General features: G+C 44.6%; 2 protein-coding genes across 2 annotated transcripts in view; both read left to right on the top strand.

The window, feature by feature from the left end:
• Positions 1-7,943, top strand: part of T265_01684 (hypothetical protein) — a gene marked incomplete at both ends in the record, with an annotated part of 17,645 nt that extends 9,702 nt beyond the window's left edge. The window contains 7 exons of the mRNA XM_009165750.1: positions 266-443; positions 1,819-2,189; positions 2,255-2,433; positions 2,573-2,625; positions 3,323-3,537; positions 5,377-5,479; positions 7,374-7,943. Coding sequence (XP_009164014.1) covers positions 266-443; positions 1,819-2,189; positions 2,255-2,433; positions 2,573-2,625; positions 3,323-3,537; positions 5,377-5,479; positions 7,374-7,463 — 1,189 coding nt within the window. The remainder of the gene's footprint in view (positions 1-265; positions 444-1,818; positions 2,190-2,254; positions 2,434-2,572; positions 2,626-3,322; positions 3,538-5,376; positions 5,480-7,373) is intronic.
• A 5,531-nt stretch (positions 7,944-13,474) lies between these two features.
• The window catches only part of T265_12830 (hypothetical protein), a gene marked incomplete at both ends in the record, with an annotated part of 30,206 nt that continues 26,351 nt past the window's right edge, over positions 13,475-17,329 (top strand). Inside the window, one exon of the mRNA XM_009165791.1 lies at positions 13,475-13,564. Within this exon, the coding sequence (XP_009164055.1) occupies positions 13,477-13,564 (88 nt within the window). The remainder of the gene's footprint in view (positions 13,565-17,329) is intronic.

Genomic DNA, 17,329 nt, shown 5'->3' with positions numbered 1-17,329 from the left:
ACCGGAAGGTCCGCGGTTCGAACCCGACCTCTGCCCCTCGACTTCCATTGTCTAGGCTTAGGCAATCTGGCAGTATCCGAACCCTCGGGCCTCCTTCGTGTGGCATGGCAGCTAGGCACCGAAAGGGTGCTACGAACGACCGACAGATTCATTTCTGTCCGCAATGACTCAAAATTTACTCCTTGATAAAGAACCATGTTGGTTTCTCCGCCTCTTTCTTCGTCACACTCCATCCACCATTCTTCCGACCGTTTCTATCCTACAGCTCGGTTGCCTGGCTTTCATCCAATCTGCTCTTGTTAGGCACATTTCATGGGACAGCACACATTTGTGATATACGCAACCTTCCTGCTCCGGGCAAATCGAATTCAGTAGAATCAATGGATGTTGGGCATTGGTTGAATGATGGACTCCCAAACGCTGGTGACAATGGATCAAAACAGGTAGGTGTCTAGTCGCACTACCCTCAGCCCAGTTCAATCCCGCTCCCCATTTCGTGTTCGCTTGTTTTAATCGGTGAACAACATGTCTTTGCCTGGGGGGGGGATTCTGTGCCACCGACTCCCAACACAATTTTCATCTATCAGTTCAGGTCGTTGGTGGAACTTTTCAGAAAGTAATAATCCGTAGCGGCTGCAAGCAGTTGTCTCTCACCATCAGCCTGTGAACCTTTGATTTGAAGGTACTACTACCCTGGTTCTCCCAGTTGTGTTCGTTTCCTTAAGTCATCCATCGTGTAATCTAAACTAGGAACACTTTAATTCATACATTCCATGCTCGCCGATTCGGTCAGTGGCCAAGGTCATTGGAAATGGAGCCTATGAACGAAGACAGAATGCGAGTGGTTCTACTGGCTAGTGTCATTCAGGAGGGCACGCTTCGAGGACTAATCCGATTGTGTTCTCACACTAAACTGACGGATTACTTGCTTGCCCCATTGACAGAAGTCGTTAGACCGCATTGGACTATCCTCAGTCCAAATGGCATCAAACCTACCGGCTGTTGTCTCTGTTTTTTGTCTAGATATCACATGAAGCGTGGAAGAGTGCCAGAGGCGGTCAGGCAATGACTTGGCAGGGAAGTATGAAAACCATTACTAGTAAACTCAGCTGTGCTGGCCACTGCCGTCTTCCTGGATCGGGACCCACATCAATGGATAGAGATATTGTCAGACATGACCCAGTCGCGCCCTCAATGGCGCTCGTACATCCAAGCTATTGCCTTCAATGCATAGCTCTTTTTTCAGCCCCTCCACACCTGACAGCCCATTGAGTGTTAGATTTATGCACCAATTTATCAGCTCCCGCCTCCCCCCCCCCAATCATCGGTGAACGAAACTGCGGCAGCTACAAGCACTGTACGACGAGTACGCGGTTGTTACAGCTGACAATGATGATGATTTGTCTAGATTGAGTGAACCTTTGAGGCGGCGGCGATCTATTTGGAGGAAAAGTATGGATGGTTTTACGAGGTAGTCAACGAACAAGAATAGCTCCACGCCAGCCTGCCTACTTGGCTCTACTTCTCGGAGAGCCTTTATTTTTTACCACTCAACTTGATAGGGTTAGCCGCGCGGTCGTTGCTGTATTTTATCTCCTAGCTTTCAGTATGACTAGCCCACAAAATAACCGGAGGTGCTTTTGTCAGAAAGTCGAGCAATCATCCGCCTTTCCGTCGTGTCATCATCAAGCTTAGCTTTTCTCCGTTTCCTCTCGAGCACTCTGTCCATTCCGCACGCACCCACAGTGCAAGCACGACAAACGCTGCTGACTTTCACCTCTCCTCTCTCTGTCTCTCTGTCCGCATCAATTTCAACAGATTTTGCAAGTCGTAACCCAAACGTCCACCAATCACAGTGTGTCCCAGTTTGTCGCTCTCGTTGGACTTGCTGGCTCTGTTGTAGTGTTGCAAGTGGATCCGGTTAGTCGACCATCGCTTTTGTACAGTTACCACAACAAGCAGTCCCCATCTCCTACAAGTCATATTAGACGTGGTACTGGCCTGTTCCTTCCGACGGTAGATGCATCGAATTGGCGACTGTTGCATTCCACTGGTTTGCCACAAAGCACATGTACTGCCAAGCCTACTACTGATCAGCCAGGTTCCTTGTTGGTTCATTCCGGGATGTCTCCGTCGTTTTTACCAACGTCATCTGTTCGCCATGTTCGGTGTCTCACTTCGGTTGAGCAGTTCGATTTATGAACACATCTCCTCGCGTCAGCATTCCTCCATCTCTTTCCCGGTTGTAAAACAGAAATAATGATATACACTATTTCATTCATTCTGTTGTTGCTTCTGATTTGCGTCCGTTTGAATCTGTTTTCGGATTAATAACAATAGTACCGTATATTTTCATAAAGGAAACTACTCACAAGGTTGCTGAAAACTCTTCGACAGCCCACGACCGGTTTCGCCCTTCTTGGGACTCATTAGGTAAGCGCAGTCCCCGAGTTTCCGTTAACCTTATGTTCTATTTGAACCCAAATTAAACTTTTTCGAGAAATACACTCATTTGCAAATCAATTTGGTTCTCACGAGAGACTCAACTCGGGGATCGCGCCTACCTGATTAGCCCCAAAATGGGCGAAACCGGTCTACAGCTGTCGAAGAATTTTCAGCAACCTTGTGAGTAGTTTCCTTTATGAAAATATGCTGCGATATCTCGAATATCGTGCCAACTGAAACATGAAGCGGTCTGTGTGCAGCACATTCAGTTGTAGAATATCATGAACGAGAGATTCAGTTGAGTCTCTCGTGAAAACCAAATTGATTTGCAAGTGAGTGTATTTCTCGAAAATGGTACCGTATAGTTTTCATAACAACTTTGCTGCTGAGATGAGATTTTCTATGGGGTATGGGTATCCAAAGACCATAAAAGTCAACCAGCTTGTCACTGGATCGATTCTGTCATCCAATCCGAAGCAGTCAACAGACGTTCCCAATGTGCTCAAACTTCGACGGGAGCAAAGTCAGAGCTGAATTTGAGCCATGTACGCCTAGGCCATTAACTCGTAGCTTTATTTCAAGCTGTATTTAGAAACAGGCCACTACAACCGATTCGTTCGTTTATCGCTATGTACAGCCCGAGAATAGAGCGATCATCGCGATTCAAGTGCCTGGCCTTGAGCCCGTCTGTAGCCCAAAACTGTTTGACATGTCATATTCCCACGGTCAAGCGTCTGCCCCCGTCGCAAAAACACGGACAACCTAGATTTGTTCCGAAACAACTTCTCTTCAAAGGGGGGGGGGGGGGGGTATCCAGTCGCGTCAAATCGCAATAGGAAAAAGATTTGCATCCCTCTATATACTGTCCTTTTTACAGGCCACCATACCGACGATATCGGTGGAGGAAGTTGGCAGTACAGATGTTCGCATAGTCTTTATTTTATCCGAAATGCGTGCGCCACGTCATGGTTGTTCAGGGATTTGTGCTCCCGGCTGTTCCGGCCCATTTCATGTCACTGATGCCAGTGGGGATACTGGTCGTGTAACAGAAGTTCTGGCCAATGGCTCTTTAGAAGCCACGCTAACTCCTCGGTGAGTTTTTCGCAAGCAGTACTTGGTTTTTGTGGCTGTGATACTTAGCCACAAGCTGCCTTATATGTAGAGCACCACTTTGCGATGAGGTCTTTGGGAGATATTGGCCATAGTCAGGTTGAATTGTGTTCATGGGTTCATGGGTATTCGACACGGTCGTTGTTACCTTTTAACTGATTACGACTAACTTGCACTGGCTTAGCTTATCTACCATAGTTCCATTTGGAATCTTCCCTCCATTCAGATGTGAAGCTTGACCAGTTCCTAGACTTTTGTTTGTCTCCAATGAGGATTTGTTATAGTTACTTGAATGGGAAATCTCTTTCGGTCTACACATCAAGAGTAGTCTGTCTTTGAGATAGGTTGCGTATAGTTTCCCGGGGTTAACTCTGTTTTTCCGACCTTGGTAAATGACGCTCCTAATCATAGCTTGGTGGCGTGAGTTTTTTTTCTTCTTATTTCCTTCCTTCAACTAATGTGTAGCATACTGCAATGTTTGTGCGTCGCATTTTCTTGCTTCACTAGTTTCTGTGTGCTGATTCCAAATAACCTTGGCACGTGACACCAATAGCCGAGGACAGGCTTAGGTCAGTGTATCTTCCGCTATTTCTATATCCAATGATCTACCATTCATTGTATCAGGCCACATTGTATCAGGCTACATGCTTACAGAGCATGGTCATCAACAGCATGACAGCAGCTGTGAACATCGATGCTTCGCTGCCGTACAACCGTGATTTATATGAAAGCCTTATTGTGAATAAAAGTGGACGGAGAAGGGGTTTATTGCTAGCCTCCCACAATCATTTCGAGGTGCCTACACCTCCAGACATTCATTCAGGCAATCCGAATCGAAACTGACATCAAGAACGCCATTGGCATCGATCGGTAGACTTGCAGTGTCTCCAATCAGGCGCAGTGAGTATCACGTGGTCCCCATCCTGGAAATCGAGTCGCACAGACAGCGCCCAAACGTTTCGTGATTCCTTTCATACCCCTCTGAGAGGTCAATGGTTGACCAACTTTCTAATTCTACCACTCTGGATTGGGCATGAAAAAACGAACTGTCTTCAGCAAACGATGCGCAATACATGGCCTAACTAACACAACTTCTGGCGCTGGACACATTTATCTACCGATATCCCATTGGTTTCTAACTGGCTGGTTACGGATTCGCCAACACCAAACCATACGAGCTATGGTTCTGAGACAATGGTTGTCGAAGACCTGAAGACGTCTCAGTTCAGCTGGTCAACAGACCAAGTCTCACAGCCATACACTACAACAGCCCGTACTGTAACCTGGTGTACCACTTTAGCGATATTGGTGTCTCATGCTGTCAACTCTGCTTAGGGATATGAAGTGCCCAAACAAAGTCAGGCCTAGCGATGTTCGGGATCCTTCGACTGAAGTTCTGTTCTCCAGAGTACTCGTTACACATTGCCTGAACGGTATAACTTCTTGCACTTTCTTGTTGGATTATTATTTTTGGTAAGGAACTTAGTTGATGTTTAGTCTCACTCTCTCGTGTTATGAACTGCTGCCACGTGCTGTACGGTCATTAATCAAACCGAAATGGCTTCTTACAGTAAGAAAAAAACGTGTACGTTACTGCTTTTCCGTGCTCACTTACGTGCTCAGCTGGGACTCTTTTTGATATCAGCTCACTCAGTGGCAAACCTGTAGAGCAATTTAGTTTTTTCCAACTAGGAATTCGATCCATACTCTGTATCTCTATTACTGTTTTTTGTCGTTGATAAGCTAACGTTTCTTCTCTCAGCTGGGCACTTGTTCATTCATTGGCCGTTCTGTTTTTTGTTCTCCCCTTCGTTTAACAAGCACGCTTAGTGCACGATGCAGTTTGGACAATCCCAACAAAACTTATTTAAGAGAATTCAAGGAGTTCCCGTCCGATGTGGTCCCAGCACAAAGTCGATTCCAGGTGGGTTTGGGTAACTCAGCGGTATACGACAGTGATTCCTGATCGATTGTAAAAAAATATGTAGTTCCAGTACATTTTCCATTTTGTCCGTTGGTTACGCCATCGGATACGATCTTGTTTCTTTCCGTGTGATATGAACTTTGTCCTCTTTGTTGTTAAGCTAAACAACTGTTCAAACGGGTCAGTAGACGCGGTCGATTAGTCTATTCCTATTCGAGGGCTCCCAATAAGAACGGAAATTTTCGTGTGGCTGTTGACTTTGGATGCGATTCAAACCCTTACATTCACGTTTTAGTCTCCGCCCTGTCTTGCGCTCTGTTTTCGTTGCCACTCCTTGTAACTCCACGTGAGTCGGACAAAACTGTTGCCACCAGGGGTCGACCGTCCTATTTTTTATCCTGAAATTTTGCTTCGTATGATTTCAACATCTCTGTTTTGAATTAAAGTTTTGTGTCATTAATTATGTTCATGGTCTTGCCATCAACGCATGGGATCGAATTCTCTGAATCGTTATGTCTCCTCTTCGTCGTGAGCGGTCTTCGGGCACACTATCATTTCGGAATGTCATGGACGTAAAATAAGGCACCCTGTTTGATGGACAATACCTGTCAGGTGCGTTGACAGGTTGTAGGTTCCTTGAATAATATCAAATGACTTTATTGCTTGTAGGAAGGGACAGCTGGGTTGAACTGCGACAGTGTTGGAAAACTGGCAATGTATTGGCATGAACGATGAAATCATTCAAATGGTTCATTCTTGGTTGATTACTGATTTCAAGTGTGGCGCGTCGTCAGCTACCGTGACAAGAATGATGGGGTATCTAGTTAAACAAAGCAGAAGTGGTTGTGTCCCGCCCCCGTTTAATGTGCGATTTTTTCTTCGGAGTCATCAGTCGTCTACTGTTGAAACTCAAACGCCAGTTGCCTTCGAAAACCCATACACGTCTCTTCGTTTTACTACCCACTGAGTGTTGAAAGTCTGTTGGTTCACTTACCAGTGGTCCTTGATTTGTGTTATCCCGTAGAAATAATTTACACTAGAGCCAATGGATTTTCGTCTCTTATCCCAGAGAAAAGAAGTCAGAATTCGCGCATCGGTTAAGGAAAAACGGATGAGACAGTTCTGATTTGATAATGTGTCCAAATGAAATTTGTGTCCAAATGCTTCTTGACTGTAAAAGCTTTCGTGGGTTGTGAATTGCTCCGCATAAGCGATATGGTACCGTGTTCAAACCCTGAACTCTGAAAGACCCATTGATGAGTAGATCGGGGCCGCTAACCCTTCTGCTTTATTTGGAACCTATACAGCCAGTATGGCAACATTACTCAAGCCTGAGTGGGCCAGCTCTCTGTATTTTCTATCGCCCATGCTACTCAAGGAATGCGCTGACGTTCTCAATGAAATAGCGCACTGTTTCGTTAGTTGCGTACGTTTGAAAGTTGGCAAGGATAACTGTTGGCCGCTTACCGCTCGCTGTTAGGCACTGTTTCATCCGAGGCCTAACCCGCACGGGATTGGTCAGAAGAATGGGCCACTTGCCGACGGGCGCGCTCTGATTGGCCGAAAGTGTAGACCCAACAGCCAATCATGAGTTAGTGTCCGCCGAGTCCCGATTGCCAATACGGCGTTCAGAAAATGTCCAGATTTCCGGGATGTGCCGCTGTATACACTTTAATATGACGTGATGCAGATGGGTTTTGGGCGCTTAATACACTTTGTGCACCCTTGGTGATTCTTATGCCGAAAACATTGGCTTGGGAGGATCTGATCAAGAACTGAAGTGAGACATTACCGTTACTGCACCAACACCAGTGCCATAGGAAGCATCCACTCTCCTGATATCCGACAGAGTACTCTTACGTGTTTTATTGATTGCTCCCTTCCCTTTTCGCAGATCAAAAACGGCCAGCTGATAGTCCGGCTCAGAAAAGCTCCGGGTAGCAAATCTTGGGTCGGAGTACTGAAAACTACCGGGCTGCGATAAAGCAGGCCGCTCATCATTTACATCATCATACGACTGGTTTTCAATGTAGCAATTATTTTTTATACCTCTTCCTCAATCATGTGTGTGCAAAATCCGTTTTCTTGCTTTTCATCCGCTCAGTACCCACGAACTTTTTGACAACAAAACTATTTTGTTTCTTCCAGTGAATGTGAGACCCGACGTTAACTTTTTTGTTATTTTTTTCCGTTTGACACGGTTCGACTTCTTTTCTACCTTATAGGCTATAGCTTTATCGGACCGATGTGTATTATTCAACTGCGACGCATCCGACTTTTGGGTTTTCTTTTTTTCGCTGTTACCTGCCTGCACTTTTGACATCTACGGTGTGTGCTACGCGGGCCGCCGGGTGCACAATGGTTGGGTTTGAACAGTCTCACGTCACGTTTGTTTTTCGGTAAATCATTTCGACGAAACTAACCAAACAGTAGCCACTTATCACAACCGTTTGGCTCATAAATCACTACTGTAAATCCGGCTGCTCTTTGTGATTCGTGAACTATCGATATCATTGCGTTGGACGTGGAAAATAGAACTAGCTTTGGATAAACTTTTGAATAGGTAACTCATTCACATACCGCCTCCCCGTATGGCTTACCTTATTCGTTTAAACTTGTACACTTGAGTACTGGGGCGAGATGGCCCAAGTGGTTAGAGCGCGAACATACTCACCGGTAGGTCAGTTGATTCGAACCCGACCTCTGCCTCTCGACTTCCCCTGTCTAGGCGTGGATAACTTGGCAGTATCCCAGCCCTCGTGACTCCTTCGTGTGGCATGGCAGCTAGGCACCGAAGGCGTGCTACAGCTGAACAATTTTTTGAGTAACAAACGTTTCCTGTAACGTCTGCGTTTGAATGGACATTTCAGATGTGAACTACGGTTTCAGGTGGATCACGTCTTATGTCCCCTGTAGTCTATTTTGTCTACCTGTAATAGCCACTCAGTCTTACTTGAATGTTTAACAGCCGTAGACTTTCTCACACCTGTCTGGTCAGTGGCTAGGTGTCTGGCTTCCTGGTCTCCCAGATTGACTGTTGGAACGTGTACGACGACCGGTTCTTCAATAAATTTCTACTACTTTGATAGTGTGATCTCACCTACTCGTTGCGGTCGGACTTTCAGGCCGAAGGCCTTCGTTGAAGACCCTACTCGGCCTTCTGTCTAGGTCTGGGTGCTCTCGGAGTGCCTCAGCCCACATACAACAATCGCCCGACTATGTGTGGATTCGAAACAGGTCAGTGTCCACCTCAACTTTCATATCCAACTCAGATGTTTTCAAAGTAGTGTGTTGTTTCCACTTCACCAAGTCTTGGTTACGTTCTCATCCATTTCTGGAGTTAGCTGAAACCATTGAAAGTACCGGTCATCTGCAATGATGTTTTCGTGCAAAGTGCGACGAGATTTTCAGGATACACCCGAAACGCATATCTGCCATTTCTCGAATGAACGAGGTGAAAATGACGTCAGAAGGTAAACAAAACGTCCTAGCAATAGAGCAAATGTCAGTACGGGGGTGGAATACACAATCAAGGCATCTGTCGAGTAGGCTACCCGTCCGCGAAGAACGAATTTCGCACACGTAACCGATATTTGGAGGCTGGGGTTCAGTAAAATCGGTCATCGCGCTACCCCTCAGGCGTCTTAGTACCTGTGTACCTCACGGTGGGTTAGTGGCTACCGGTGGAGGCTTGAACGTGACCGTCCTATATGGAGTCGGCCAGACAAAGATGTGGATCCGGTCTACAGAGCCAGGTCGGCGTTGAGTGTTAATCATGGTGGGGTTTTGTTGCTGTTCAGGGTTTGGGCATAATCCCCACATCCTGGGCTACTTATTTACGTGTTCGAAGACGACAAACTGCCTCGACGTGTGTCAAAGAGTGACAATCATCTTTGTCAAGTCACAGTGGCGGTAACGCGGAACCTACACACAGGCTTAAGTGTTTTGCTGCATTTGGGGTTCCGACTGTCTGCACTGCGTTGTTGCCGTCTGCTGTCTGTTGGTGGACAAACCAACAGCCGGTATGTGATACTGCGTCCAAACAAGTTATTCGTCTCTCCACTGTGGTTCATGCGCGTCTGTTTGCCATGCCACGCCAGCACACACAGTCAGGCGGCCGCGCACATCATTCGCAGTGAAAACTACAGAAAAATGTCGTCATTTACTGCATTTCAACTCCAGGCCCTCCAACTCTTTCTTCCGTCTAGAAATGAAACATACCTGATTCTGCTCAAAAGCATCGAGGTGTATTTTTCTTCTGTTTCCGTTCGCGATCAGTTCATTTCATGATTTGCATCATACAGTCAATTTATTAAGTAGCATCAGTGAGGGGCATGATGTGTGACCGACCATTCTGACAGGAATTTTATTAGATTACGGGAATAGCTTTACAGGGGCAAATGCAAGCCTAAAAACGACAACAAGCTACTTATCGTTAGTGTGGAAAATTAACGAAATCATGGGAAAAACCGTCAAGAACCGATTCTTGTACATGCTTTCCTCCGATTTCAGATGATATGGTATTACACCAGATTCTTACTCTAGATGACTAATGCGTTAGGAAAAACTATCAAATTTTATCGCCGACCTACTGGAAGGATTTGAGAGTAGCTTAGGGATTTTGAAAATCAATCCGGAATCAAGAAAATGAGTTGTTGAATAACTTGTCTAGGTGGGAAGTAATGTGCTGCTCATGTGAAACTCGACGGAAGATCTCGCTTTGTACCGTCGTGAATCGTTGTCCTGAATGATTCGGATAGCACATTTGTTATCCATTCTGAAACTCCATCTATCAACTATAAATCTTTTAGATGTTCGAATGAATTTTATGAACTTTGTTTTGTCAGAGTGAATCGAAATGCCCAGTTATATCGGCATTTTCGAACGAATGCAGCAGTATTCTCACTTGTTACGATTACAGAAGGTCTGAGTCGAAGGAACTATTCTAAGGTCTCATGGGCACAGTGTGTGAGTGAATGCATATACCAATTCCAGCCGCTCACTGGACCAGCCTACAAACCGTATATATGGTCTTTTCTTAAGGGACACTCCACCCACATTCGGACAAAATAAACACCTATTCTGCTCCCACATATTTCAGTACTTCATAATTTTACTTTGGTCAGTGGCTCTCGATTTGCTTTATTCATGCAGTGCCGCCGATGGGGTTAGCTGGGGAATCTGATTGAATCGGTAGAGGGCATTTTTGTCGTTGCTCGACTACATTCTGTCAAGCAGCTTGAGAAAACGCTTAACCAATCTGTGATGGTCTTTGTGCTTCTATGGACAAATCTGCCTCACGTACTATTTTTCCTTAGGAAATGCGCTCATCTTACTAGCTTCGGCTGATTTCCTGACTCTCTCCTTGTTTTCAGGTATGTGCAAAACTGCAGTTTTGTCGTCTACTTGGTCCAAAATGATTTTTAACTTTTGTGGATAGTTCCTCCCCCTAAAGCAAACGCATCAACTTTGTGCACATCCACGGGTGCTTCACCTGCAATAAGAATTGAGTGTGCTTACAGGGGAGGAGAACTGTCTGACCTATTCCACTCTTTATTTCGCTATAGATAGGTGAAAATCGTGAATGTTTTCACACGCTTGCTATCTCCAGCAGCTCCCTATCTGATTTGAATTGATTGCTGTGTGCTGCTCTGATCAATAGTGTTGTTTCGTTTCTTATGATCCGCGTAGGGACCGTAACAATAGAAAGATATCCGTATAAGAAACAAAAAACACAAGGTCCATGATAACTATCCCTTTAGCGTATGAATATAATCCCAATACAATATTTAACCGCGTAGCATGGGATCGCACTGTCGAATCGTCCGATCTGCAAAATACAGGTTGGAATTTCACTACTCACAAAGGTATTAGTAGGCAAAGTTAAGTGCGGAAGGTCGTGAGAATGACAGTCGAGTTGGACGATGGCGGCAGTTGGGAAAAAGTTTGGTTCGAAATGGATTACATTAGTGACTCCGAAGTTCTAAGCATGCGCAATTGGTGTTCAATGTCCTTGACGTGGGTTTACAAAAATACACCTTCCCTCATCCGTTAATTGCTGAATTATTGGTGCGCTATTTCGATATTCAAAATGTGGTGTCGCTAACATAGCTACTTAAATCTTCGGAGAAATAAATTTGAAGGAGTAGTGGCTTGGATTTTGACGAATATGACATGTTTACGAAGGGTGTCTTGCAACAACAGAAATACACAGAACCCACGTATTCTTTCAGTTATTGGTATCAACACTTCCTAACATGATAAGCGGCACAAATTTTCTGAGTCAACAGTTGGTCGGGCTAATTGCTTTCTGAGAACTACAGTAATTGGGGTTTAACGTTGCGAATCGTTCAGCATACTACTACAAGAAAAATCAGATGGATAAACGGGAAGTTTATCCCATTGTTTAGATGTTCACCAGAAAACATTACTTAAAATGGCTGGAATTTTTGGTCTGTGGAAACGGCTTTTAAATCCGTCTCATTTTCCTCTACTGTGGACGAGTTGGCTGAAAAAGAAAAAATGGCCACATATTCACAGGACAATATGCATCAGTGTTGTAGGTTCTCATGCCTACCTACCTCCGTTGACTTTGGATTGTAGTTGGTAGTTTAAAAACTGGGTTCTGATTGGCCGGTGCCCAGTCGGACTGTCAAATTCATTAACACGGATTCCATGTTTTGGCGTTCGCTGATTTTGTTTTAGCTTTTTTCCCATGCCCTTGTCAGTTGATCAGATATTCAACTGCGTCGGATATGTTGATTGCTATGCTGTTATCTTCAACAGAATGTTGCGAGAATAAGGTCCAGTTTGACAACATCGTGGAGGTCGAAGAATTTCGATGCTTGTATTCTATAAACCGAGATTCTACGAGTTGATTTTGGGGTCTTCTTGGTCATTATGTAAGGGCACTAATGACCATGGATGTTGTATCTGAATGACAGAATCTATGATGAACCATACTGAGTGCGCTATACACAGATTACCTGTGAAAACCACCTGAAGAAGGATGTCCTGATGTTGAAATATTTGCAGCTAGTCTACTCACTTCAAAGGAGGAACAAATAACCATCTGAACGTTCTTAGAGAATAACTATTCGCAACGCAAATCAGCGTGAATTTTAGAGCTGACTGCCTAATCAACTCACCGTTCAAACATGTCTGTGCCCACCAAGTGGTTGCTAGTCATGGGTAGGTACCGGTCTAAGCGAGAGCTAATCACACTGCCGGCAGCCGCTCGTTCTTAGAGAATAACTATTCGCAACGCAAATCAGCGTGAATTTTAGAGCTGACTGCCTAATCAACTCACCGTTCAAACATGTCTGTGCCCACCAAGTGGTTGCTAGTCATGGGTAGGTACCGGTCTAAGCGAGAGCTAATCACACTGCCGATCAGCCGCTCGAGACCCAGAGGTTAAGCACTGGCCCGAAGGTTATGGGTTTCTTTAGATGCGCATTACGGGCGATTCTGAACAAGGATGGAACAGCTGTAAAATCCTTCCCGGCTTTTCACTTACAGGACGATACTCAATTGAAATGATACTGTTTACCCCTGGTTTTCGTTAGTCTTGACGATCCGGTAACCATGAACTGAGTGGGTGCTGCAACTGAGCTATTTTACTTCTTATTTTGATCAATATGGACGTGTAACCCATCAGTCACTTAGTTAAACGTAGTCTTCTCTTCAGGGTTGTCGCCTGAATCTTTTCAGTGACAGAACTAACCAGTAAAGCAGTTGTTCAGACGATAGCACAGACTCCTTTTTTTCTTCATTTAATATACACACGCTCACTGTCTCGTTTTCGCCGGAGCAGACTGCTCTGTGCATGTTTTCCGGTTCGCCACCCAAATTTGTGTTTTGATTCATCACCCAATATCGATTGACAGCGCTCACCCAATAAGGCCGCCTCGCCTGATTTGGTACCAGCGAGATAAGATAGGGGAACGAAGAGCAACGAAAACAACAAAGCTTGAAATGCGTTCACGACTCCGTCAGACACTGCTCTACGTTCTTGGTTTTGCGGGGATTTTGCTAGTATACAGCCTTTCGAAAAGAAATTGGACGTTAAACCTTCAATCTACTCCGGTAAGTGAGTTATCTTGTTGAATGTGCAACTTGTGAGAAAGAAACTGTATTAAGCTTGGAAACATTAAGTGATTAACCGGAATGCCTGTGATTGTTACCTCCAGGAGTGAATATCACGGCGGAGCCAGCTATAAATTTCTCGTGATTCATACATACTGGAATCTTATGCAAATGTTTTTATCCCTAGAATGATGTAGACAGTGGAGTCCGCAGGAAACGTTTTGCGAGATTTCCGGAGTTAACTTTTAGGTTGGAAAGCAACACCAGACCCTATCTGTCTAATCCTTTCTCAGCAAATGTAACCAGACATTTGATGACGTCATCTAGTGACCACCATCCGTAATAAAATCATTCCTTCATCTGTGATCATGCGCTACAAACAAGCGGCTAAGTTTGGGAGTTTGGTCCAACTAAACGGCAAAACTTATATAGTCTCTAATAAAAAATTTTTGAAGTGGTTCCCCGGATAGTGTTGAAAGTGACACCTCAGCAGTGAAAATTGACAGCTTAGAAAACACTGGTTCACTAAGATCCTTCACAGATAGGTGTTTGGTGCGCCGCATTTATCTAAGTCAAGGAGATACACGTTCCAAGCCAGCCACTGGAGATATTCTTATTGACTCATACACTGTTTCAGACAAAACCCCTTGTTGTGTAGATGTTGAGGAACTGGGGTTGACTTGCTCACAACACTCGTGAACATATTCATGAGGACCGCCGCCTTGGATCAACTAGATTCTCGCTATTGATGATTTCATTTGGTTTTGCGTCATCTGGCCAGCACTGTTATGGACTCAGATCACGCCCAGAAACGAAGACTGTCAAGCGTCAATCACTCATCGGGCTCACAGAGAGACCAGCAGATAATTCAGGGTACACACGTGCCCACGGATTTCGATCCCACGATGGGACCATAAAAACGATTAACCTAGATTCGAATACGTTATGATCCCACCGTTAACGCGCAAATAGATATCATCCACAAGCAACCTAGGCATGTCCCAAAGTTGGAAAACGCTAAAATTCGAAAGAATCAAAGTTGTTCAGCGAACAAACAAATCAAGATAATATCTCGGAAGATTCTGATAGCCTACAAGTGTTGCGTGTAGTGTGTGGACAAAGCAGAGGCATAAATATCCTAAAGACACCATTGGCTTTGTTTGAGTGGTCCACCTTAAGACTCGAAACTGCCAATGCCGAAGAAAAAACAATGGAGTGAACGATCGTGAGAGGAGAGCGATCTCAGAATTGACCATTTTGAAGAAGAGAACACAATGGAGCTTCTCAAAAGCCATTAGTTCTCCTGAAGTCCAGTAGGAGAAGTCACCACCTGAGAACAACACCTTAACTTGTGGTATCTCCTTTTTTCTGGAAAAGAGTACTCTGTGACTAAAACAAATTGGATCAGTTATCCGGCTCGAACAAGGGCTAATTAATCACATGGATTTTGGAAATTTGTGGTATTGCAACGGCAAAATCGAATGTCGGGCGGATAGAAAAGTGCAGTCAAGGCGAAGGTGTCATAAGTAGCGATCGCTTAAGATACCAAGGTTATGAGTACACCACCTCATTGTACGCATCAAGTGGCGTCTCGTGGCCAGTTTATTTGGTAATCTGATTTGCAAGCAGAATATTACCAGTTTTTATCGCAGCAAACAAATTTTGATTGCTGGTCAGGTCATTTCGACGTTTTCGAATGTTGAATTTGTCGAAATTTGAATAAAATGCAAGTTACAACTCGAACGAATCTGGTAAGTGGACCTGCAATATGAAAACTACATGCTGACCATCCCCGTTTTCGTTATATCTCCAAAAAGTCATACTTCTCTCGTACCGAGTTTTAGACTTTATCAGAACGCATGTTTCATTTTGAACCTCATATGTACTGTGCACCGCAAAAGATGCTGCTACCTTTATATCGGTCCTTGGTTTCCTGCTTCGCCCACCACAGTATATCAAAAGGCATGACAGCTTCAGACAGCTCTTTATGGAGGCCAAAAAGATTAATACAACTATATTTATGAGGCCGTCGCATGTCCCACAAGGTCGCGCCAGCAGTTTCGTAAAGGGGCGAGAGACCTAGAGCTATTGGTGCTCCATCCAGATTGGCTGACATTTGACCAATCAGGGAAGGCCTTATTTTAATCTATAGCTTGCACGTGACACATCCGCCTAATCGATTTGACCTTCGGTCATTAAGAGCAGCTGTCTTCCGGGCAACATGATAATAGAAATGGTCCTCAATAAAACCTGGACAAAAGACCAGGAAACGTCTACAAAACCATATAAAAGGTTGCCCGCAATGACTACAGTATCCGTAAAGTACCAGTCATTGAACAACTACGCCTAGGATTTGAATTAAAATGACTAAAATTTCTGTGCCATTGGAGCTAGCCCAACCTCTATTCCTGAGTTTAACTTCGTGTAAAGTAATCTTTGAGAACTTCGAAGATGACAATCCAGTATCTGTTACATTTTGAGATCAAGCAGCTAACGGCTACTGAGGACTGGCAGAGTTGTTTGGACTTCGACATAACCAAGACATGTTAGTTGAGCGTTGGGTGCATTTATTTTGAGGTCAGCACCAGGCGGGTTAACTCATTTTAGTGACGGATCTCGTGTAGTCAATCTACTGTTTTCGTGACTTTCGCTAGCTTGGATGTAGGTTGAATTTTGATTGCATGGCTTCAGAAAAGAGGCGATACTTCTTTCTTTGATCTATGTGTTGGTAGTGGATAGAAATACACCAAGTAAGCGTGGTAGGAATGATCATGTGCTTGATGCTTGAACGTACTGGCTGGATGATCCGTGGTTCATACCCAACCCTGACATCTCGGCCACTCCTGTCTAGGCTTGAATAACTTGACAGTACCTCAAGCTTTCTTCGGATCACATGGCAGCTAAGCACCAAAAGATTTCATTCTTCTCATATTTCCAGGATAAAACTGATCGGTTTGTGATTCTCAAAACTTTTTTGCGCGAAATCAGTCAGTGACAATCACGACTCTAAATATCGTGTTTTGGAATATCCGCACCAAGACGAGGGAGCAGTTCATTCCACACTTTCCAGGTTAAGGTATCTACGTTCGGGACATGTTTTGCCAAAAGGTGAACACTACACCGTCGCGTCGATCCTCCGACGCGATGAAAACAACTCCAAGTAATTCCCACAAAGTACAAGGTCCTATAGTGAAGAGCCGGATGCGCACTCATGAGGGTTGATCGATTAGTGGCATGCAAGCAAATTTTCAAAATTAGTTTGTTAATACAGGGTACGTGATCAACACCACTACTTCTGGGGCACTTCGTTCTGTGGCTTACAGACCCTAACCGATGTTGAGAAAAAAGCGTAGGGTTTCTCTGTTAATCTACAAGAATAAATGTGAAATTTCCTTCAGCTGTAACACGCTTTCGAAACGTGGCTGCCAGGTTGCCTTAGCCTAAATGGGAACAGTCGATCTGATAGGGTCGAGTTCGAACCACGGACCTTCTGGTCAGTAGGTTCGGGTCTTGAACGCTGAGCTACCTATAAAAAATCATACTAGATGCTGGTAACTTGTACCACAAATGAGGGAATAGCGGTCTGGCCTTTGCACTATTAGTACAAGCCTGGTGTGTGAATTTGACGATATTATCATGTAGGAGAGCAAACAAACGCCTCCAACTTGAGCTTTCGCTCGGAAGAGAATCCAATCTACGCTCTCCAGCCCTCCAGATAAATCTAGTTCCTTGATAGTGTTTGAGTGGATTCCTCTTCCCTCAGCA

This window comes from Opisthorchis viverrini (genome assembly GCF_000715545.1).
Source record: "Opisthorchis viverrini unplaced genomic scaffold opera_v5_18, whole genome shotgun sequence".
Taxonomy (NCBI): Eukaryota; Metazoa; Platyhelminthes; class Trematoda; order Opisthorchiida; family Opisthorchiidae; genus Opisthorchis; species Opisthorchis viverrini.
Note: the sequence above shows the minus strand (reverse complement) of the source record. Positions and strands in the feature narration are given on the sequence as shown.